Source organism: Megalops cyprinoides, chromosome 7 (assembly GCF_013368585.1).
Source record: "Megalops cyprinoides isolate fMegCyp1 chromosome 7, fMegCyp1.pri, whole genome shotgun sequence".
In the NCBI taxonomy this organism is placed as follows: domain Eukaryota; kingdom Metazoa; phylum Chordata; class Actinopteri; order Elopiformes; family Megalopidae; genus Megalops; species Megalops cyprinoides.
In genome coordinates, this window is record NC_050589.1 from 14,156,852 (window position 1) to 14,182,762 (window position 25,911).

At 39.0% G+C, this 25,911-nt stretch overlaps 1 protein-coding gene across 1 annotated transcript in view; it reads right to left on the reverse strand.

The window, feature by feature from the left end:
- Positions 1–337: 337 nt before the first annotated feature.
- Positions 338–25,911, reverse strand: part of LOC118780344 (E3 ubiquitin-protein ligase RAD18-like) — a 48,994-nt gene continuing 23,420 nt past the window's right edge. The window contains exons 10-12 of the mRNA XM_036532788.1: positions 24,651–24,779; positions 23,436–23,577; positions 338–437 (exon numbers count right to left, since the gene is read on the reverse strand). Of these exons, the coding sequence (XP_036388681.1) occupies positions 338–437; positions 23,436–23,577; positions 24,651–24,779 (371 nt within the window). The remainder of the gene's footprint in view (positions 438–23,435; positions 23,578–24,650; positions 24,780–25,911) is intronic.

A 25,911-nucleotide genomic window follows, 5' to 3' on the forward strand; every position in this document is an offset into this window, starting at 1 on the left:
ATGTCAAACGGTGCCATAATAAAATAAAAGTGATGTAAAATAAGTAAAGTGATGGATGGCTGCAGGCTAGTGAAGCACTGAGCTCATTAGGTGAGTCACTCAATCTTTCAAGGTTTTTTATGGTAATATTCTTCCAGACACACAGAGTAAAAAGCATTCATAAAAGTATTGTGTCTTTAATAACAAAAAAAAACTCACAATAGTGTAATGTGTAATGTAATGCATTAAAAAGGCTGCACGATATTTAACAAATCCTAGATTCAATCGATCCCCGCTTCATTTGTACGTCGCTCCTCAACAGCAAGCCGTTTAAAAAGGAGGAGTTTATCTCCTCTTATCATCTCTGTCGTGCTTGTTTGCAGCTTCTTGCATCCTGGGTCAAATCTTCGCTGGAACAGAAGGCTTTCCGTTTCCCACGGGGTGTGTTGTCCATATTCCTGAAAGACAATTTCACAGACAGTGAGACTCTCTGGTCCGGAAACAGACACAGCATGCAATGTACAGCATGTAAAACACTACTGCTAAAAATAAAGTCTTCCATTGATTCTTACACACATTCACGTGTTACTAATGACTCCAAATAAGCACTAAGGGAAAGGTCTTAATTACAGGATCAAAGCCTCCTCCTGACTCTGTTATATAAGAAGCCACTGTATCCACCTCACTATGGAATTCTGCCAGGCAAAGACCACCCCAGTTTTTTTCAGCTTCATTTTATTTTTGCAGTAAAAAGAAAAAGGAAAAAATCTTTACAGCTGTCTGCATTTGGTTCACACGGGAAGCTTCAGGGCATTCAGTTCTGTTATCTCTGCATGCCACTTCCAGATGATGGCACTTGCCTTATGCTGCCTGTGTAGCCGTTTGGTGCTGTGAGCTAACCGTCTACCTCTGGGTTTGAAATAAGACTTCAAACAGAAAGGTCACACAATGGTTTTACTGATACTAACCATATACACCAAGAGCAGCCAAGTTCTCTCTACATGCCACCACATACAGCATTCGCTAGAGGACAAGGGCCAGTCACTCTGTTGTACATCCTGCTGTTCCTTGTGAAAAGGAGGTAGGACTTGCTCATTTTCACAGATGGCCTCTTGGGTTCAACACTGCTCCTGATGGTTTCCAGCACCGCCATGGGTTTTGGACTGATATGCGCGCAGAGAAATAAAAATATTAATAAAAGTCATAATATTAAGCCCAGCTTCCTGGAGGACAGGATTAGGGTTGGCCATGGTCTATTGGACACGGATCAGCACCGTTCACTGGTGGCCAATAACCCTTCATGGGGGCTCTTCTTGTTTCTGGATTCCCACAGTCCACTCTGACCAGTCAGTCTTTGCCGAGAGCAGGATGTTGGCCTTTGTAGGGAGGAGGTCAAAGACGTGCTTGTGAGACACATCCCCACTGGCAGTCCCACTCCACTGTACTTGCGTCTTAAGTGTCTGAACAGCAACTTGGACTCGGGGAACAAAATCGGACTGCAACTAGGGTTGGGTATCGTTTGAATTTCATCAATTCCGATTCCGATTCCGCTTATCGATTCCCCATTTCGATTCCAAAATGGTTAAAAAAAAAAGAGGTGAAATGTTTAGATAACAAAAATATCTTTATTAAACCATTGAGCATTGAGGTTAACTGAAAATTCACAAAGTAAATAGTATTTAGTATTTTACTAAATACATGCAATAAAACGTATGATCCACAGATGTGTGCATTAAAAAAATCTTAAACAATAGATAAAGATCAATCTAGAACAGTTAATTAAACTGCTAGTTGTTTTGGAGCGAGTATTTTAGTGTTTTGGTGACAAACACATGCATCTTTATTTGTCTTATATTTTACTGGTCAAGTACATCACACACTATCCGCACTATCAACAAATAAACACCTCTTCCAGGTGTTTAGGGTTGGGTATTGTTTGAATTTAACGATTCCGATTCTGCTTATTCTTGCTTAGTGCAACACTGTACAGTCTTTCAGATCGACGCTGTGCTGCTTTAAATGTTAGGTCAGATTTATTGTGTGCAACTTGACTTGCAGCGAATTAGCTTCCCACACGCATTGCACTTTGCCTTGTCGTTTTCTTTTCTAAAGTGAAGCCACACTTCTGACCGTTTACCACGGTCCATCTTTCACACTGTTGTGACATTAGCCATGCATGCTAGTTCGTATTTAACCCTTTTGCACATAACTTATTTTTATGCTATGTAGCACGCGTGCTATGTTACATGGTTCGTTATGTTTTCATCAGCGTTATTAAGCTTCTCATAGTTTTCAGTTATCATTTGCTATATTTTTACCATTAAATCGCCGTTTCCTCAAAGCTAAAAACTAGATTTTTTCCAGTCTAGTGTCTAATCGCACCGGTTTTAGCATACTTGCTAAACAGCTAATCACACCGGTGTGACCATATGCGTGAAAGGGCTAAACAAATGGACACGCTGTTGCATTGATGTGTGACGTAGTCACGTAGACAAGTCCTGGCAGATAGCTATGTACGTCCTTGCAAATATGTAGCCTTTGTTTGCAACAATAAAGGGTTATTGTGTTTAGGAACCGATAAGCAGAACCGAAATTCAATTTTTTTACGGGTACCCAGTACTTGGCATTTTGGACTCTTGGAGTTTTGGTACCTAATCCTAACTGCAACCTGATAAATAATTGAATTAAAAATGAATTAAAAATTGAAATAAATGATAAATATACTAAACAAGTTATTGGATGTGACAACTCCACATACTGCAGAACAAAAATTAAAAAGTGAGACAGCTGTGAAAAAAGACAGAAAAAGTATGCTCAAAAAAGGAACAATACATAAAAAAAAAGAAAAACAGGTGAGACAGCAGTCCCTCTGCGTTCACTTTTCACCGCTTGGTTGCATATGTACATTCATGTGCGAAGCGGCTGACAAGAATCACATGGTTAGCTTAAAAAAACTTTTAAAATTTAATTAATGCCAAAGTAAGCTGGTTTCGAAGCGATAAGCAGCCCAAATCCTTTTACTTTGCATTTAATAACTCAGAGAGACACGGTAAGTCGTCCCGAGACTTGGGAAAAAAGAGCAGAGTCCCTCAGAAGTAGAAAGTTCTGTAGCCCTCGATTAATTCCCCGTCTCCTGATGCAAGAAGGAGCTGTCACATGGCATACTCTCATAACTTTTCCCCTTCATTTCCTCTCCAGCTAAATGTCCTCTTTAATCCATTACAGAGATGGTTACAACCAACCTAGCACGACAAAGACAACTCAGAAGGATGAGACACGACTTTCAAGTACTGTGCTAGTATTACAGCCTCTGCTTCTAAGAGGCTGTCAACAAAACAAGACTACAAAATTCTGTTGTCCATCATGATGTGTCATGTAATTGGGTGCAAGATGTACAGAGAATACTGTATATTAAGCAATACACATTAGTCTACAATTGTGTTAGAATAACTACTCTTGCACAAGTAGACAGGCATAGGACCCTGTACGTAAAGGGGTATTTACTGTTGTAACAGTGGGGATCTTAGTTTTAGAAAACCCTTCTCATCACAAATTACCATTATTGTTGTGTGTGTCCGTGAGACATGAGAGAGAGAAAGCCACAAAAGCTGCAATAGCCAGTATAGCCACTGTACCAAAATAGAGATGTGGTAGAAAACAGAACAAGTTATGAAAAACTACAAAAATAGGCTGGAACTATGGCATAAATGCACAAGAGGGATTAAAAAACAAAAAGAGGGGGAAAAAATACTGGCAACATCATATTTGAGCTTGTGCTGTTTTCTTTTCCAAAATCCACAGGGCTGGCTGATTTCCCTTTGTGACATGCTTGAATCTCAGACTCAGGCCTCAGGGTTGCCATAGTAATTTCGCTCTCAGTCCATCAACACCCCCCTAACCCATTTTCAAATCACACTCACAAACCAGCTTTGTGGTCAAGTAATACTGATGAAAATGTCCATTTTGGAGATGGACACTGAGTGAAATTACCTTCTGGAGAAAACAGTAATTACAGTGCACTGTATTGTTTTGTGTCATTCTTATTCTCATTTTAAACCCACCTGTATTTACTGTAAAGCTGCTTTCTTGGCCAGGTCTCCCTCGAAAAAGAAATTTTAAATGTCAAGGGATTTCCTGGCTAAATAAAGAAAAAGTTAAATAAAAAATAAAAATAAATAAACTTGTCAGTCATCTTGCTATGCTGTATGTGTTATGCCAGATTGTGCAAGCATTCTAATGTAATAACCTTTTTTAAAATCTTCATGATGTGTGGCCTGTCTTACTTTGAATGGAAAGTATGATTTACCCTTCTATGAGTATAGACAGCACATTTTATCTGAAAATGCAGCAGCTATATATGTCAGGCTACTTAAAGCAGTCATTATCAGGCCTTTTATGAGGTAGGAAGGGGAGACTCTTCTTGAGTAAAGTTTTGGCTTGTTCATATCTGAACCAAGATGGTGTACTAGTTGGTGTACTAGTTACAACCAATTTGACACTGTGCCATAGTGTCAGTTTTCTAAATATTTAATTTAGTAAGTTTTCTGTTTTTTTCTGGTAGTACTGAAAACCCTGTGAATAATCTGTCATGCTCTACCCTCTGCACAGCTAGAAAATAAGTCTGTACTTTGTTGGGACCCAATTCCTACACCTACATACCATTTCCCTTGGCTATGATAGAGCCCCTCTATGACAGGTACCAACTTCCCAGAGGTGTGTGAGACAGGGGTAAAGCAAATGATCTAAGACTGAGATGCTTGTTTTATTGCTTGCTGAGCAACTACTGCCAACCAATAAGATTTGTTCATTCACTTTGCAATATGCTTTCCTTTCACCTGACATTTTCAAATCGCCTGACATCAGAATTGGAGAGTTCTTGTCTTCCAACCCACATCAAAATTTCCACTTTCAATTTTCACATGCGACACCTAAAATTTAAAAATGCCAAAATGTCCACCAATAATCAAAATGTCCAATCTAAACTTATAAAATGGAAACCAATTTTCTATTTTCCAATTTGCTGCTTCTTTGTATACAATTTTATGTACACATATACAATCCACAAGATCTTTGCTATCCATCCTGTAGTGATAGCTGAGTTGACACCTTTGTTTGCTTGAGTGCCCTACACTTTTTTTCAACAAGAAAGAATTATTTTACCTTTATAAAAGGACACATCAAATTCCTCATGTCATGGTCAGCGCTCCTGATGGCATTTTCCATTATACAAATAAGTTCTGAAAAAATATTATGTGGCATGTCTTCATAGGTCATCCAGATCCTGAGTAAACTGCCTGACACTGAAGGGATTCCAAATCAACATGAATACAGACTATTTCCAGGTCAAAAAATACACAAATTGATTTAATGAGTTCTCCTTCTGAAAGAATATTAAAGAAAAACAGACACCTCCTACAATGCTTGGGACATAGAGTAAGACTTGAATATACGGCCACAGAGGGACAGTAAGGTAACCGCCTGACAGAGCTTATTTATACAAACAGGTAATGCTGTTATGCATTTTCAGAAGCACAAAATTCTCTGACAGGGAAGATACTGAAGATATTAGTAGGGAGGGCTATACTAGCCCTGTGCTTACAACCTACAATATATAGCTAAAAGTATGTGGACAGCTGAAAATTAAACCTATATGAGCTTATTGGACATCCCATTCCAAAACCATGGGCATTAATATGGAGTTGCTCTCCAGTACGACCCATTCTACTTCCAAGGTTTGTCTATGAAGACTGCATGGCAATGTGCTTGATTTTATGCACCTGTTAACAATCGGTGTGGTTGAAACACCTGAACTCAATAATTAGGAGGGGTGTCCACATACATTTGGCCATATAGTGTATAGTAAGATATTTAATTTGTTCATTAAAATCAATTTTGATAAAAAGGTCAACTAGTGGTTTGGTTAAGGTAACACAAACACACCAATTACGTTGTTCAAGGTCCCCGTCCCCAGCCTTGGACACAAACAAATCTAGTGTGTGTCTGTTAGTCTCCACAAGTTTTTATTCATTTTTCAGTTTTATGTCTCTTTAAATTGGGGAAAATATAGCAATCACACCACACATCCTCAAACAGCAGAAGAGAGCTGAAGCTTTGACCTTAAGTAAGTGATTTCCTGTGACAAAGCTGGGACCTGTCACCATGTGACGCATTTGGTCAGACAACCACTCCATCAGTTTGTAACACTGTAATGAAGTCACCTTAACCACCTCATTCATTCAAGGCCACCAAGTTTATTGTGAGCACTCTAGAACTGACTGAAAGGACAGGGGGGGATGCCTCTCCTTCCTGGCTAACTGGCTAACACCACCTTTCTTCCAAGAACAGTTCAGATAACAGAGCCCCAGAACTCCAAACTGATGTTTTACATGTGGAACCAGTTACTGCAAAACCCCCTTTGCATTTTCTTTTTTTTTAAACGAAGTTTTTCTTTTGCAGGCTTAACTGCAAAAGAAAAACTCCTAAACCACAATACAGACCATGAATCTGCGCTGTCCTTTTAGTATACTTTGTGCAAACTTTGGGCGTCTAATCGGCAAGGTGGATGAATGAACTGAATATACACTTTGCCTTAGATGCCTCAAGGCTATAAATCATGTTCTTATATGAAAGAAAAAAAGAAAGAACTGCACCTCATATGAGAGAACGAAAATATCTTCATTCTTTTCACTCGTTTACACTGAGCCAGAAAACCAGAAAATGTAGCACGCTCTGGTATGTCTGTTCCAGCCCAAAACAGATATAGCTAACATACATTTCACTCCAATATGTGTCCTGAATGAATGCTAAAATCAATAAGTGCAGGTCTTGAAATATCATAAATACAAATAATGTGACTTACAGAGTATATCAAACACAAAAATGGCAACCCATGAATCAGGAAGTTAAATTGTGATGGTACCTTACATTAACAACCTCTCATCACTAAATGCATGTGTATTGGCTAACTAACTATGCATTTATAACAGGAAGAAAGTGTTACACTGAAATGTGGTTGTGCAGCTGGATGACCAGTCATCTATTTTTGGTTTCCAAATGGCCAATACAGTTGCCATGTTACTACATATTCAGACCCCCCCCCCCCCCCCCCAATTTGTGTTTTTCAAAAATCAACAATGCCTGGATTAATCATCTGGCTAGAAATAAAATCAGGTTAGTTAGCTAAATCACAGTGGTTCACCTCATCACAGTGTGGGCCAGTACACTAAATAATTTCCTTTAGTGTCTCTCTTGGGGAGCCAGCAAAATCAAGGCACACTTGCTTGCTTGCTTGGCTGAGTTGAAGAAGCCATAATTAAACCTCAAAGCTACCAGTGCAAAGCAATGCAATCCACTATGCTATTCTTCTAATGAAACAGATTCAATAAGATATACAGAAAAAATAAAATGGTTACCTGGCAAGATTTTTGCTAATTTGATGACAAGGCTGAAAACTGTGAGTTGGTCAGCAATGTGGCATCTCACTGCAAGGAGAGGGGAAACAGTTCTATTTAAAGAGGAAAAAAATAATTGAGGAAATGGTTGCTAAAACTTCTTGATTGGTGAAATCTGATTGCCCCGAGCAACTGAGAAATCATTAATGTCAAGCTCTGCTCAAGCAGTCCTGTAAGTGATGGGAGAACAGAAGGATGAGAAAAAATTGGTAGTTTACCTGTGGAGACACAGCCTACATGCTTACATGACCAAGGCTACAATTTCCAACTTTCATTTAATTTATACACATTAACATACACCCCCCTTCTCCTTCGTAAGATCCTTAACCTTAAACCAAATAGTCACAGTCACTGTTTGGAGGTTGCAAGATGAGGAAATTATCTGACCCAGACTTTGATTGCTGGTCCTGACCTCTTCATTGACGTACAACACTGTGGATTTTTTGTCTCCTCAGAGCCATTCTCAGAGGATATGTTCACTGTGCAAAGAAGTAAGGGCACAACTGTCAATGAAATTGAAATTCACAAAGTTCAAAAGGTCAGGTATGCTGTTGTACCCTTGGGCAAGGTACATAACTCATACTGCCACAATAATTACCCATTAAAAAGCTTTAAGCCAAGATAATAATAGAAGAAGGAATTACTTTAAGTATAGTACAAATTAAGATGCATATTTAATGACAGATTTATACATTAAATAACATACAGCCAGAGGGTCCAGTACACTGATTTCAACTAGCCTTATGCAGATTATACACAGTATGTGAAATCTGCTATAGGAAATGGAAGTGTTAGGCATGTATTAAAATATCATAAAATGATATATTGTGATACAAAAACATAACGGTGGATCATGAAGATGAAAAACGGATTGTGACAACAGTTGTCATTTGTTTCTTCTGATTATGCAACTAATCTCTACGGAACACATCCAAAATGCACTCTTCAGTTTAAATCATGTTGTCTGAACAGTAGAGGGCACAATCAACATTGTAGAAGTCTGCTAGACTGACCCAATGATAGACCAGAGATGTATCCAGAGCGACTTACGAAAAGTTTGCTGGATTTGGATCACACTGAATGTCTAAAAATGCAAGATTAGTGGGAGTTGGACTTTCACATCAAAGTAAGGTTCTGCACGGTTTTCCATGTTGACATCTGGCAGTGAATGTTACTTCCTGCAGAATGATTTAATTTTACCTGAGAAATATCCCTCAGCTTATAAATAATGGGGAGGATAAGTACGTACACAATTTTTCAAAATTTTTAGTGTTAAATCTCACTCTCAGATTAATTTTTTTTTCAACATTTTAGCATTTTCAACATTTTAGCTAAGATTCCGACATGCTTTCCAGATGCCCCTGCTTCTGCTATTTCTATGGTTTCATGTAATTTTTTTAGAGTCGCTCTTGTTTCATCATGAGCCATGACACTGGAATGATGACAGTGAAGTCTATATCAAATAATGACAACAACAATAATAATAATAATAATAATTCACTTTAGACTAAGCCTTTAAACTTCCCCCTGTGTTACAAAAACAATGTGGCTAACCAAGCTGTCTTGTTTGGAGAAGACTGATCCCACTTAGCTCTGATATATGTATACTTTCTTTCACTGAGGACATTCTATAATTTCTTAGAATATTGATCATTTATTTAGACACTGTCCTTTGACATTTCTTTCATCACAACTTATTAACTTTGAAGACTTGTTTAACCTTGATTAGCCATATTTTTCCTAAAGATTTTTTCATATTTTAGCTTGTGCTGGGATGCAGTCTGAATGTGGACATCTGCTTTTAAATGCTGAGTTGCCATTTTTTTTTAGAAATCATTAGAACAAGAGATGTATTGTTACATTCGTAGTAAGTGCGGATGTAGGCCAAACAGTGTGGTAGCCAATTTCCAGATTATCTAAAGCCGTTTATTGTAGACGCAATGACTCACATCAGAGCATCAGGACAGCAGAAACACAACCCTTAGCAGCAGCCCCAGTGTGCCAATGACTGCCTGTGATTTATATTTGGTGCTCAAGCACAAAATGTTTTATCTGAGTGGCCAACTTCAAAGACCTCCAGGATCCAGAGGACAGTGTGAACCCGGAAGGGATCCAGCAGGATGTTTGGCCAGAGACCATCACAACTGCCCTACACTTCTACCTCTGTTGAGGTACCAAGCAGACCAAAGACTTGATGGCCACCATGAATAACAAAAGGAATGTACAACACTGTATCTGGCAGGGGTTGTAGTATTTATGTAGATTTCTTTAAAGATTTGCCAGTTTTGATAATAGCCACAAATAGCCAAAAAATCTTTAGTATGATATACTTGTACATGGTGGTTATTGGATGAGCAAGAAAAAAAAAACTGCTCCATCCTCTGAAAAATCAGGATACCCTTACAGGTGTACCTATTTTTTCCACAGTTTTGGAAACTGCATACTGGCACCCATTAACAGATATTACTTGCTAATGGCAAAAAAAAAAAAAACAGAGAAAGAAGGGATTGGTGACTACATATAGTTTTGCTGAACTACTTGGGATTACACCAAAGCCTTTGTCTTCTAACAGCAACTGGTGTAATTATACTGTATTTGATCCACTGCATCCCTTAAGATTCACATAATCTTCTCTTAGTCACAAAGGTACTGTTTAATACGACATACGTCTGGTTTATAAGGGGCCTCAGAGAGGCTTCACTTTCTGTACATATACTTTAAAAGTGCATAAATATGAATTAAGATCATTATTATCTGGCGGGGTTTCCTGCAAAACCACACAGATGCATGCTTAATGGAATGTCAAACAGCCTGACAGCCACAGTTATCTCTGGAACAGAGGGATATTTTTTGGCTTCTTCCAACCTAAATACAATTGAACCATAAAAAAGCTGACCATTTCCAAACCTTTGCTATTCCTGGGAAATGACAAAGATGAAAAAACCCATTTTAGAAAATACCAGCTGAGGTGTGAGAATGGTTCTGTTTGGGTCCGGAGCACGAACAACACTGATTCTGGAATAAAGGAACACCTCTGCATCTCCGCAATGAATTCCATCTCATGTGTTTTCAGACACCCCTCTAAGGAGCACAAGGGCTTTTAGCGTTGACGGAGTGCAAACAGGGATTCTAGGTATTAACAGAGTGAACAGCCACACTCAGTTGGAAGGGGGAAAAAAAAGAACATCTGTAAAGACTTTTCAGTGACAGAGCTCATGTCTAGCATTTTTGGGGATTTTAAGGATAACTAGTGTCTGCCAAGGTATAAACCAGGCTATACACAAGATTAGATTTTGGTAAAAGGAAATGCGATGTCAGGCTTAAACTAGGCTTTCCTAAATAAACAGAAACACATACTTGTTGTTTCTATCAGGCTCTAAGTGGGACACATCTGCAATGGAGCTGAAATAATGGGGGGTATCTATATATTACTTATAAAAACATAGGGAAATTAAGCAATTATGATTTAATCTCTTTAAGGCAGAGCGGGTGAACTTAGCTCTGACACTCAGACAGGTTATCACTGTAGCTCAGTGGATCTTAAATTATCCTCATTGCTACAAGAAGAATGTGGCTGATCACCAAAAAACATGCAAAAAACATGCTTTCCTAAGCCAAAGTTATGTAGAGTTAAAACAAAGTTTTCTGGACAGATATGAAAACCCATCACTTCTGGATGTGCAGCCCTCAAACCACTCACATCATTTTAAATCTAAATGACGGGTTCACAGCATACAAATTCAATTAACAGAAGCTCAGAACTGCTATGGAGGGTAGCAGTTCTGGAGGGTACCCTCTGTAACAGAAATTGATTCTTGAGTGACACTAGGGTGAAGACTGACTAAGATGACTTGACCTGCCTGCCAACAATATTTTACATCCAGTCACTTAACAGAATTTTTCATAAATGGTAAAAGGAAAGACCCTGAAACACAAAGGAAACTGCTTAATATTTGATCAGTGGCCAGTGCTATAATTCAGTCTGGGCCCAGTGGTCCACTTCAAAGAATTTCATTAAGCTTAAAAGGTCTCCACTGCAGTCCCCTTGTGTATATTTAATTATGATATTGCTCCTTTTTTGAGTAGGTGCCTCCGTAATGTACACAATTTACATTTTACAGGTTATTTTAAGGCTGGAGAGTCACTGTAGTGAGTGCCTTCAGACTGACGCAAAAAACAGGCCAAAAATACAACTGTTCACAGTATTACTGGGGATTTTTTGGTCAAGTCTGGAAAATCATTATTTTTACCACAAAAAAGTACCACACTTCAAATGTTTCAGAATATTTATTTTATGAAAACATTTCAAAAGGTAGCATTAAAAGAAAATATATTTATCACACTAAATGCTGCTGCTTATTTTTGAAAATAAATTAAATCAAAAATTAGCTGAAGAGGCAGTTCATCTGGAAAAATATAAGAAACAAATGAAAAACTAACATTGCTTTGTTATCTTAGTAAATGCTATTGGGTAGAAACGACAGCATGTCTACATCAGCTTGTTTCAGGATAGACTGCTGCGGTGGGCTGCACAAAGGCAGGACAAGATTGTTTGCAAGACGATTACAGAAAAGTGTTTCTTTAATGAAAAGCAGAAGGGACCAATAAAAAGTAACTCAGAGGTGGTGGACGCAAGGAAATTGCATGGCCAAAGGTTGTTTCATAACAAGGGATGTCATCTCTGAAAATTTCAATGGGCAGAAACAAGGTGGCACAGCAGAATGGCTCAAGTCAACCAGGGTCTTCAATCTGAATCTAATGTACAGGTGAGCACATAACCAGGGAATTTACACTGGCAAAGCAAGAACCAGGGAACTGAGCGAGCATGCAATCTCTGCACTCAGGGAAAACAAACAAACTCTATGCAAAAAAGTACAAAACAACAAGAAAAGAGCACCACAGGGGCGGTTTGTTACGGTTTGTAGGGCAGTCGGACGACGCAAGACCAAAGGGGGAAAGGAAGGGAATTTTTCTATCACATTCTACCACAGTGTTACGCAAGCTGTGACTGTTCTAGACAGTTTGTCCTGCCTCTGAATATCATAGTCCAATCAACGTCAAGTCGTGTTCCGGGGAGTACTGCCCCTCTCGGGCGATTTCAGTCGGTGTTGTAAATCGCCCAGATCGTTCTGATAGACTCATGTTGAAAACTGCAGGCACTGCAATGCAATCTGTATGGGTTCTGGGTGGGCTTGCACTAACATGCTTTCGTCATATGTAACCTGGTGTAGGGATCGCAGGGGCAGCCAGCGATCTTGTCACATTCAAGGTCAACATGGCTAATGTTATCTCAACTCAGAGCAACTCGATCGTGTCATTAAGAGAAATACCATTTAGTTGTCGTAGTAATCAGGATGGCAACTAAAGAATTAGGACCACCCATACCAAATGTAAACATCAAGCAAGTATCTACAATGGGGGGGGGGGGGGGGGGGGGGAGGCGTATAACTGGGGATTTTTGCGGAGCTGGTATGAGCGGAAAACGTGGCTAGCAGGCTGTGAAGCAGCTAACGCTTTGCTCTGCTACCCCTGCATTCTAGTTAGCTAGCTGTTATTTTACCCATTGAACGGGTCACCTTAGCCATCATCCCACCCCCCCCAACCCCCCCGGCCCCCCCCCCGAGAGATTTGGCAGGAGCCTCCACTGGAGCACCACTGACAAATTCACATACAAACCAAAAAAAATTTAGTTACAAGAAATTCATAATAAACTAAAATTTGCCTCTTCAATCCCAAAGGTTATGTTGAATTTAATTTAATTTAATTTAATAAATGTATCTGTGTCTAGTAACCTGCAGAAAATAAATAGGCCTGTAGGTTGAGTCCACAAGATTAAGCGGTTCACTCTCCACATATTTCAAAACATTTTAAACACCAACAACATGACCCTTAGGAAATGTCAAAAACATACAGTAGCTCTACAGGACAGGGGAAACACAACAAACCTGGTTATACTTACTCAGTCCGCTGGCGCATGACACGTAATATACATTGCTGCAAAATTATAAACATGTCGAAAGAATGTTATAGGTTTGTGTAAACTCTAATCCACAACATTCGGGTGTGCGGGTTGTATTCAGCATTCTTTAGATTTACTCTGAGTTTGTGCCCCATAAGTTAAGTGTATGGATTCAAAGATCTATATCTGTCAGTTATTCAACACAGCCTAATTCAGACCAAGAGAAACTGAGTGTTCTGGCTGGCCACACGAAGAGTTCCAACTATGCTATGCTCAACCATGTGAACTCAGCACATGCCAATTGAAGCCCCTACTTGCAAGTACTGAAGTACTGTTGACACTTATGGCATGACTTCAGCAGTGTGTTCCAGGATACATATTGTGAGGCAAAGAGAAGGCTGACCCCTGTGCTTCAGAGTTATCAAATCCACCAAATATTTACATTGAACAGCTACAAAAATACTCTGCAATGTGCAAACTAAACAAACCTCAGTTTGGATCAAAATTTAGTGAGATGTTGAGCCTGCGTGTTTTTAAAGTTCATGCTGGCTAAAAAAAAAGTACAGTTACTCACATATATTCCATGCCTTATATACAACACCTGCAAGATGAGCCCTTTAGCATCAGGTTCCTTGTATTTTTGCTCTGATGAAAAAGTCAGCAACAAGCCGGTTGCCTAGTCACCATTTCACAGATCAAGAGGTTTTGGTAGCCATTGTATGTTTCCCTGTTTCCATCCTGTCAACCATATGTATTTCCTCATTTAATAAAACTGTTTCCCCTCTTGCAGTTAAGGCCCACCTTTACTATATTATCTTCACCATTGCATAAAAGCTGACAGTAAAATATTATCTCCTCCTGCCTTCCATCAAAACTCGCCAGAAAGTATTTTCATCAGAAGAAACTGCCACATTTATAAAACTTCATGAATCCCATGTGCAAAATTCTACTTAATCAACAACATACTCTTGTGAATTCATATTTGAGTTCTGGTGCCCATAAATACATGAACACTGTGGAGTAGCCAACATCTCTGATCCACCCGCTTCTATACTGTGCATCACCCTTGACTTAAATGAGAAGTGTGTATGAAGAAGCTGACAACTGCTCTGCTGACCAGGTGCAAAAAAAGCCCTAGACAACTACACATTTTGTGTTTTTTCTGTATATATCACATTAGAAGAAAAGTGTAGTGTCACTTGCCCTGAGTTGGTAACTTTCAGGTTTAATTGTGGCATCTTCAACTCAACTGAGCTAGCAACCAAATGTGCCTATAGTTTACTCCCCCCAGAGACATGGCAGGAAATTATTCAATGTATTGGCCTGCACTGTGAAGAGGCAAACCAATTTTATTCAGCTCACCAGCCAGGTTTTATTTCTAGGTAGCTAGCTGGCTGGCTAGCTACCTTTCATTCAGCTTGGTTCAGGTATTATTGATTTTTAAGAAACCCAAACACACATTGATGAGATTATTTAGACTGCACTCAAATAACATGTCCAGCAGGGAAAGCACTTACACACATATTGCTGTGTTTTCTCACTCGTGTAGGCTAATGGCTAAGAAACAGCCTCTATATACAGCATCCCCTTGTTGGCATAGGCAATTGCCACCTTGTGACATTGATATGCATTACAAAGTAGAGAACTGAACGTGAGGAGAGAAATCTACAAGCTTCCAATTTTCCTCCCCTGAATCAGTCTTAGGCTGATTGCATATTACTTTGTAGCTTAAGTGTTATTAGCCCATAGAAAACAACCCAAAATTTGCACTTGCACTGCTATAAAAATATCAATAAAACATGACGGTTGACCGTCTATCTCTAATGAATTCAAGTGAGTGTTCACTGGTCAGCAATTTACAGTTACCAGGGATTGGGGAGGTCAAAATATATAGTGTTAAAACATGCAACCATTCTGTCCATTCGGCCAACCAAAAACCGTTTAAAACATTTTAAAGTATCATCATTAACATACATACAGTCACACTGAGATAAACATATGGGGTACTACAGTGTTAATAATACCTTAAATTGGCAAGAGGATAAACTGGTACAATTGAGACAGGTGGTAAATATTCAGGACAAAGAGAACCTGGACAGCAGCCATTCTAGACCTTAATTGGGCATCTCTGCTATATTAACCTATCTATCCAGAGAGCAGCAATAGTTAATTCAATTAATCCTTCAGATGGAAAGTACTTAACCACGGCATAATCCATGACAAGGTTATGTCTGTGACCAGAGTTGCCTTTTATAGTAATTTGCTTATTTAAGCCTTACGGTTTTGTAATCTCCATGAAAATATCCAAGCATCCTAAAAAATGCCCATTTCAGTCTGAAGATTGATGACGGCAGCCTGGGGGGAAAACATTGTTTATTCTCAATTGAAGAAGGATGACGGATGACAAAGCCTTCAAGGACTGTAATCAATGACAATAAGCAGAGGGATGTAAGAATGAGGTTCGTTTGTTTCATTTCCTCAAGTAAACACTTAAAGCTGCAAGCCACTAGCAGTGACGATCATTCCAAATGAAGGCATTTTGACTGATCAGGATATATTCATTCCACATCCAGGCCAAATTGCTGGCAGTGACAGCCCAGGCTGTACACATATAGCTGCCTTTGTGAAACAGCTGGTTCGAAAACTAAGGCAGTGATTTCTCAAACTATTGTAAACATCACATACAAAGTCCCTTAAATCTGAACCCAGAATGAATGTTCAGTTGTCTAATTTGTGAACCCTACTCAGCTGCATCACTCGAATTGGCAGGCCTACTTTCCCTGAGAAACCAACGTTGCTTTACTTTTTTTTTTTTTTTTTTTTTTAGTTTAGACATCCTGATTCAGGGTCTTTCCGTCTCAATAAAAACTAAATATCTTATTCAGGCATGAAAACTCCCAAACACAGCTGAAGAACAGCCCTCTCTTCTCAGTACCCTCCCCTATCCCTGGCATTTCAGATTGTAGAGCATCTGTATTTGCTGAGCTGGTTCTTATCCCAACAAGAAGGCAGATCATGTTTCCACCACTGATATTACTAAACGAAGCAAATGAACACTGTAGTGGTGTAATATTAATGACTGAACATCCCACTATAAATTTATTTTCACTAAACAGTTGTACAAAGGCTCGTTTTTGTCTTGATTTACAGATGATGTTTATGGGATAGTGGAAAATAAAAATTACATATTATATTGTCCCCATCTTTCATTTCAGAATGCAAAAAAAACTAAAGAAACACAAGTGAGGGTCATGCAAAAAGGCAGAGCTGATTTTACATTTACATATAACAGATATACTCACAAAAAAAGAATTATTAAGTGTGAGTTTGGTACTAACGTTACACTTGGTTGATAAACCACACTGCAATGTAAATGGAATGTCTTTACGTTCATCTGGTCCACAATCATGGTCAGTTCTGTGTAGTAATAGTCTTCTTAGGACATGTATACCAATCTCTAACCATACTCATAAAGCACAATGTGTCTGAGGAGATGTACTGTAGCTAAACCTTGTGTGGCTGAACCACGACTCAGCACATAATTTACATGCAGGAAGTTTCCCTCTTGAGTTGGGGAAGCCTGAGGTGAACCCAATAACACCAAGCTTAGGTAGAAGAACAGAGTGAAGGATGCATAAAGAATGACTCACATAGCAGGTTTCACACACACACACACACACACACATACACTCCTTGACAGAGGGTTAAGCGTAGTAGGGACATTACACACCTGGGAGTGTAATTGCTTCTGGCCAGTCTGAACTCCCCAGTGATGAATTACAGTGCCAGCTCAAGTGCTGCCTCCGTCTGGTTCATTCACAGCAGACAAAAATCAGGATGCTTTTCTCAACTAAATCAAAGTCAGATTGGACTGGATTATCATATGAATGGAAAGATGCAGCGGTTTGAAAATACCGTTAATTAATAGTCTAGTCTGGAAGCAGTAAGCAGAGTATGTTAAAACTATACTGCCAACAGATTTGCATTATAAGGCCTTTTCAGAATCAACACCTGTTTCAAAACGTCCTTCTAGAAAATAAATCTACAAAACAAAACTGAAACGTTTGGAATAAATTACATTTACACAGAACCTGATCGATTCAGACGAAGGTATTAGTTGTCAACTAAGGTTTAGGTGCACAGAAATCCAAGTCTTTACCATCAAAGACAACACATACAAAACATCACTATACACTCATAACATAATCCTACACATATCAAATATGGGGCAGAAAAAGTCCAAAACAAACAAGTAAAACCTCACTTCAGTGCCTATCAGAAGTAATAACATCATGTGCCACATTTTCACAAGGTAAAGAGTTGAGAAAAATTAAAACACATGCCACTTAAAAGCTTATTTACAGTAAATGACTTGCAAAAAATCTGAATCAAGTAGAAAAGCAATTACCTAGGCCTAAAAATAACAAAATGAACATATTAAAACAAAATAATCAGCAACTACAGACCTAAATCTGACACATATAATAAAATGGCAGCCGACTTACTGAGATGGTCCGGTTTACAAATTTCACTATGGGAAAAAACAAACACCATAAAAATGGTAATATTTCCAAGGGCCAATTATATTGTGAGAATGTTGCCATTACGCATACCGCAAAGTTTGTTTTGGCAATCATCTAAGAAAATATAACTACAACTAACTATAACTTGCTGAGAGCAAAAACATTTGCTCATACATCAAGCAGGCTATACAGATCAAAAGAAAAGGGAGAGCTTAATCCTTCAAATTTTCAAAATTCACTCTCTGACCTATCTTGCAGGTTAAAAACCTTCTTGACACAAAGCACAGGAGCAAAGCAGGCCTGGATTCAAGTCAAAGGAATATTTTAAAAATCTTAATGCTGAGCTGTATGGTTGTTATTACTGGAGCTCATGTCCACAGTTAGCAAACAGTCCAATTAAAAACTCTCTAAAAAATATTATTACAAAGTAAAAATGTGTCAACCTGTCAATGTGGAACAATCCAGCATTTAAAATAATAATTATAATGATAGCAGCTGTAAAGCAAAGTATTGAAAAAGCTCCCCATTTTAAAAATAAAAGACCTCATACATAACTACATAATCTTCTTAGAACTCGTGAATACAAAATCACTTCTGCAATCTGAAATTATGAATTATTAATAAATATCATAACAAAACTCTGAATACAAAGACGCAACAGGAAACATCCACAAATATCACAAAAACCTAATTATGTCAGAAGAAAAAAAGTGTGATCTGTCAGACTTTTAACACACTCAGCAGCATAACAGATCAATTATTTGAAAATGGGCTACAGAATCTCTGAATCTCAGTATATGAGTTGTCTTGGACAACAATTCAACTAAAGATGTGATGCACTGGACCCTCCACTCCTAGTCTAAGAACACAGCACTCTCACCTAGGCAAAATTACCATCACTGACATGTAATATAATGATGTGCATTTCTAACATAAAACAGAATTCCCCTTTCTTTTCCCTGCAAATAGTACATAACTATGTGCCATATTACAATGTAATCATAAAAAAGACATCTGCTTGTGCTTTCCCTAGCGGTGGAGGTTCTTACAGTATACTGTATAATATTTTCGAGTTTGTAAAAATACACCTTAGCTTAGGTTTACCCTGATTGGCAAAGTGGCAAAAAACAGTTAAAGAAATTAGCAAACCATGCTAGGGTCATGCATAAAAACACTGTGCAGGTCCATGGCTACCATGGCTGGAGTATGAGACCTCAGTGACTTTGACAGAGGGATGACTGATGGGGCATATTTGGCATAAGATTGAGTGACTGCTCAACTTGCTGATTTTTTTTAAGGAACAGTGGCTAAGGTGATGTTGCGATGGACGTCTGAGAGAAAGATATCATCAACTAGGGGCAACTTCTCAAAAGCGCATACTCCTCGATCATGATGTTCTTGCATTGGTTTGAGATGCAAGGCAAAAGAAATGAAAAACAAATCAGTTGATAAAAATCAATTTAGGGCATGAGCAGGCAGTTTCATTACGAACAGTCCGTTAAGAACTTCTCAGAGAGGGATACTATGGTGGGGTTGCTGTGCATAAACCCCTTATTACACCTAAAAATGCGAATTTGCAAGTGAAGTGGTGCGAAGAATGCTGGCAGTGGTCTACTCAGCAGTGCGTCACCCTTCACTTCATTCTAAACAAGCAGATGAATGAATTCAGGGCGCATGTGAAAAAGAAACCTACAGCATTCCCCTCTGACCTAGGTTCTGGTGGCTCTGTTATGGTGTGTGATCTCAACCTAACTGAAAAATTTTGGGAGATTCATAAAACCGCATTTTGCACCACCATCCACAGAACACTAAATGATGGAATTTATTGTGGAAAAAGTTCCAGACACTTTCAGAATCTATGCCAAGGTGCACTGAAGCTCACAGCATCACAACACTGTCCCAGGCATACACTTAGGGTGCATACACATATACTTCAGCTGGATTCAATTCCTAGACAAAACCCAAAATATCTCCTGTTGTGTGTTTGTACTTTTTCCTGTTATGATGACAATACTACCTAACCAAATGTCAGCTTCAGTTCAGATGGAGCACGTGAGTTGTATGTGTTAAACATTATATTTCAAATGGAAAGTTCAGAGTTCATTGCAATGGCCAACAACATCAACCTCTGCTTGTTCAATACTATCATCCAGAAGGAAGCACTGGTAGAGTCAGGTTCAAGCACCAAATGCTAGGCACTAATTGTAATTGCTTCTGTTGCGTGCTCCAAGTAGTCAAGTACGGTCCAATCAAGTCCAGGACAAGCTCCTATGTGGATGCGCTAGATTTACCACTAAATAAGCACACCAAAATGAGCGTGTGTGTGTGTGTGTGTGCAGGCCTTATGTCATGCAATATATTACAAGAATGTAGTTATAGCTTACATTGTACCTTAATCAACACGTTCTGGTAGAAACAAATACATGCACAATAGTGTACTCAAAAAATGAGAACTTCTGAATTTTGCAGGATGGCATTGGAGTTTTCTCAGGTAAGCAGCAGAACCCAAATGGAACACGCACAGAACCCAGCTTTGAAACACTAATGCAACTGTTCTAGACTTATTTTTTCAGTACCAAGAAATGGCATCAGCTATACATACAGCTATAAAATCACACTGCAGCTCAAATACACACATTTATGGAAATACTGCATCACTTACTTTGAATCTCCATGGGATAAAAACAGGATTTGACTGCATCAATGATTGCTGCAGTACCAGTAATATCAGCTCTTCCACAGGTGATGTCTGGTTGTTGGAACAGCTCAACTTTGGAGTGATTGACAGCTCTTACCTCAGTTCAGCGGTTCTCTAATCACTATGTTTGGTGACGCATGAAATATTCACTGGAATACTACCTGGGTGTTGTACTTGAGGAACAACATATTCAGAGAACACCATATTTCAACTCAGTGATGGTACAAATTGGTAAAACTCCATAACACATTTTATATTGTTAATGCCCCTCAAGCACCAACCAAACTTTGAATATTAACTGTCAATTAGTATTATTGCATTTTATTGCAATCAGTATTCAATAATTGAATGCTACCTGTCTCCAAAGATCACATTATATACCCACACGTATACATATCCACACACACACACACACACACACACACAGGTGCTCAAGATTATTCAGATTATTTCCCCCTGCCGATTCAGGAGCATGTGGCAGTCCAGATGATCAATACTGTGGTAACATTCACCAATCATCAAGGAGGTCTGAGATCACCATCCATATATGCCCTTGTGTATTCTATGCCTCTGTAGGCACCTGCTTACCTCACTACACACTCTTCATCTTCCAGTCTAATGGTAGATGAAACCCTGAGATGGTGAAGGCCAATTAAACCCCTTTTAGTGACACACAGGTGGAACTTTCTACCACCCTGGAGACCCCTTGCTGTCATCTCCAGTCATCTAAACAGGTCAAGTCTAACACTCTAGTTCTGGGTGCCTTAATGCACCAATTGCTTTTATCATGCCCTCATACCCTCTATCATTCCTCTAACAACAGCAAAGATCAGAGAGTGAAAGCCCTGTTTGTAGCTCCAGATTAGCCACACCAGATTGGTACAACAGATCCTATAGAGCGGCAAGCCTCCCTCGGCATTTGCTGATCTGAGCAGACATGCTGTCTGGGGTGAGGATATTGATCCACATCAGGGCACACAGTTGTCAGGCTGCATGTTTAATTCCTTGGGAACATATGTCTAGGTCATAGCCTTGAAACGTTACAGGTGAGCACGCCTGGAGCTTCAGCTCTACCCCACTGAATCTAGTACACTGGAAAGTGAAATAGGATTGGCATCAGCTATCCTCTCCTTTTTCCAATTCTCATTTGAAAGTGGACTTTACTGAGAGGTTTCCTTGAAGTGTTACCAGGCAGGGATTTAACATGGCCAGGAACAAACTCATAGTTTATCAGAATGGATGCACTCTCTCGCAAGCTTTCTCCTTGTTGCGCCACCCCATCCTTTAAAATATTCAAATAGTTAGCAATTTGTAAACTGCCCAAAAAAAATGTTTCATTGTCTTTGTCCCCTACCTAACTTTCAAATATAAGGTTTTACCCCAGTTTGTGTCTAGGCCCTCAGTATTACAGAGGCATTTCCTTCACATCTATATTCCTCTACTGAGGCTGCCAGACTGAACATGCCACGCATCAGAAATACTGACCATTACAGTCCCCAAGTATCAGGGCACTCCCTACAAGCTCATGCTGAGCTTGCGTGATCCAGGTTTGAGTCTAGCCAGCAGACTGCTCACAACTGTAGAACAAACACTGTTCCACCAGGGTAAAGGTGGATATATCAGCCACGATTCCATGATTACACACTGTTTTTACACCCTGCAACTTGATTTGAGCATCTATCAGCTGCTTTGATGATGTCAAGGACATTGGTGCTTGAGTCCCAGAGCACTCTGTGAAAAATAATAGGTAAACCTCTGTTCAATAAACAAGTATGACATGCTAAGTCGTCATTCAGGAGCATGCCAGGAGGTGCAGTTGTGCAAATGTCTCCAACTACTCTTCTCCCACTTAGTTTTTCTCCCAATGTCCCAAAACTATCAATAAGCATATTTCATGCTCTCACGCTTTTGCCTCAAAGACATTTGGATAAAAGGTGAAATGTTACTTTCTCAATTACCTGACAAATGAAGTCTACTAAAGGTCAGCTTTCCTGGAACAGCACAAATGTGTTTACCCGAGATATTTACAGTGGCATAGCAGCTCACTGTATATCTGGCTAGTTTGCAGAAAATACTGTTTGTTAAATAGGTACCCTTTACAACAGTCACAGAAGCAACTGGCAAGGTTCAGGGTTCCCACTCAAATCTCGGTTAAATTTTCTCCTAGCGATGTAAGATTTCCAGGAATTATTCACTGCAATAGTCAGCTCCCTGTGGAACTGTCCAATATATAGAAGATAATTTGCCAAGATTTTTTTCCTTTTCCACACGTCTTCTGTGCAGTTGCACACATGCTTTTTTTTTTTTTTAACAACAGGTGGAGATGACACATTTGCATGATTGCATCCTGGAGAGGACAGAGGTGTTTATCTTAATAATGCTGCTTCTCCCTAGGTTGCAGTCAGGGCAAGGGCTGTTGTCTCACACCCCAGGGGTATACGAGAGAACCCAACTGTGTAGTCTACTGAATGAAGTCTCACGACAGGTTTTGAAGTAAAACTCCTGTCTTACCTTACAAACAGCAGGTCTGTTCCAATATTTCATTGGATTTTGTGTGTACAAATAATGACCAAAGAACTTTGGGCAAATATGTATAATTTCTATATGTAAACAATCTCTGTTAAAACTCCTGCTAAAATCCCTCTCTCCTGACCTTTAATAAAAAAGAATATTAACATACTTTTATTAAAATTTTCTTCATGATGCACACTATAGATGATTTTATATGGAACTATGTAAGCATGAGCTTTTTGATACAACACCAGAATTTCCCCTTCCTGATTTAATCCCCAATGTGGAATGATGCTTCAGTCACGTAATCTCACCTGCTGACAGAGTTATCAGTGGGAGCTCCTGGCGACCTCTGAATGATCTCTGGTTTCAGAACAGTCTCTTCTGAAGCCACGTCTGGTGATATCTCCGATGCCAACATCTTTGTACCACTGATGACATCTTTACTTGATGTTCCTTGAACAAATTAAACAAGATTTCTTCACCTAAATGTATTGTGGAAAATAAGGTTAACTTTAGCTGAATCTATGCCATGTCCAGTGTGTCTCTACCTGAAATAGTTTATTACAGAGTATCAAGGTTGTGGTCAGGTCAAGCCCACAGAACTCAATTTAATTCATTCCCCCCTGTAACCTTCAATATTAACTCACATGGCTTCTTCAGTAGCCCTGAAATAGAGTCTCAAGAGTAGATGTGGAAAGAATGTAAAAACCTCAGCAGAAACAGGTGGTTGGCATCTATCTCAAAGAGCTTTAACCTCTTAAGTTTTACTCCCAGAAAGAAACTGAGGGCTGAGTTTGCTGTCATTTTCAGTTACATACATAACCTGCCATAAATACTAGAAATTTATTTGGCTAGCTAAATGTCAGCTTTGTTCTTTGTCTAACTTTTTTTTTTACTTACAAAATGCAATGCTAAAACGGTGACTCAGTGTTTTTTTCACAGTCTGTTTCAGGTAGGATGCTATCTGTTGCAACAGTAGCATTTTATAGGCCCTCTCAGTCCACTAGCTCACTAGTTTGAGAAAAGCTAATGTGCTGTGTTGCGGTTGTGCTGCAGTAGTAGTACTGTAGCAGTGCTGTGTAGCAGCACACCACAGTGATTACCAAAAACATTATCCTTAAATAACAACTTGCCATACAACCACTAATACTAGTAGAATACAGTGATAAAATGTGAAAAAGCTCTTTTTTTGTCAAAATATAAAAGTGTTAAACAACACACAGAAGCATGGTTAAAACCCAGTTATTCCCTTGGCAGCACCTGTGGATTATAGTGGAATTTTGTTAAAATCGTTACCTGCTTAATAAGAGGCGATATTAAGTGGGTTTCACCATTGCCATGACCATTACCAGGTAAAAATTGCACATTCATTGCACATATTTTCCTGCAGTCCACTGATTGTGCTAGAAAGTTAGTTATTCCTACAGAAGAAAACAGTTGCATCCTATCTGGGATATGAACGTCTGACCTGAATGCAGAATAATGATCAGTATGCAGTCCTTACACTGTGAAAGTTGAACAGTTACCTGATGCGCACTCTTTGTGGTCATCTCCTTTCTCTTTCACCTCCAGGTCAATTTGTGCTCTTCTGGACACCTTCCATCGACTTTTGACCTGAGCAACCAGGCGGGAAAACTCATCACTGTGCTCCTTTCCTGTTAAACAAGATGCACAGAGATCTAACATGCACACAAATCCCATGAATCTCTCTCCCATATACCATCGAACAATTATGCAGACCAGAATGAGACTGGCATCACACATAAAACCATTCGGGTTCATGTGTCAAAATCATAAAATCACCAAAAATTCTCAAGCTAGAACCTCTTGCACACACATGAACAACACAGCACTCCCTAAACTCATTAAATAGGTGACACGCACCTACCTTTCTTGCAAGCCACACAAATCTGAAAATGGCCTGTGCTAGCCTACAAGGGAAAGGTACTCCCCAAGGACAAGGAGCATCTGCTTGACGTCTGCCATAAACCATAGATTTCAGAGCTCTGTTTCAACACTTAATTATTAAACAAATGAGAAAGTTGACAATAATTCCTCTGCTGTGGCCAGCTCTTCAGACATGTTTCTGCGTTTTGAATTTATACAGGAAGGAACTTTATTAAGGCAGCTGTTCAATGGCCATTCAACAAAGATGACAGGAATATTTAACAGGAACTTTTGGTTCTGCAGAAACAACTTCTGTGTAGTCCAACAAAGTGCAACAGAGTGGTTATCCATAACTCTATTCTTCTTTTACTTTCATTGTAAAGTGATGTCAATTAGTTTTAGTTGGGTTTAATTTAAAACTTTAAAGCTGTAAATCACAGTGACTCTCATGTTTACTGGAATAAAATCCTACTGAGACTTAAGTGCCTTCAGCATTTACATATGCTTCTTCCATTGTCCATTATTTTCAATGGAACATTTAGTATTAACGTCACCAGTATTAACTTCCAGTTTGTTGTTTCCTTTTACCAAGAAAAAAAACAAATGAAAAAGTATCTAGTGTACAAAGTCAAGATGCAATTTTCCAAAAGACTGAGTATTCTCTGGTTATATGCATGTGCATTTGTGAATTTTTGCATACATACAACATGATATTTGTTCCTGTGGTGTAATCCAAGAAATCTCAGTAAAATTTATTGTATGACCGCTTACCCCTCTCGAATAATAGCATGTACAGAGCCACTGTTTCCTAAACTCAGTAAATCCTTGAAATTGTCTGGTACTGACAAACAGCGGGTTGACACTTGTTACTTACTAAGAATTACATTCAGCTCACGGTAC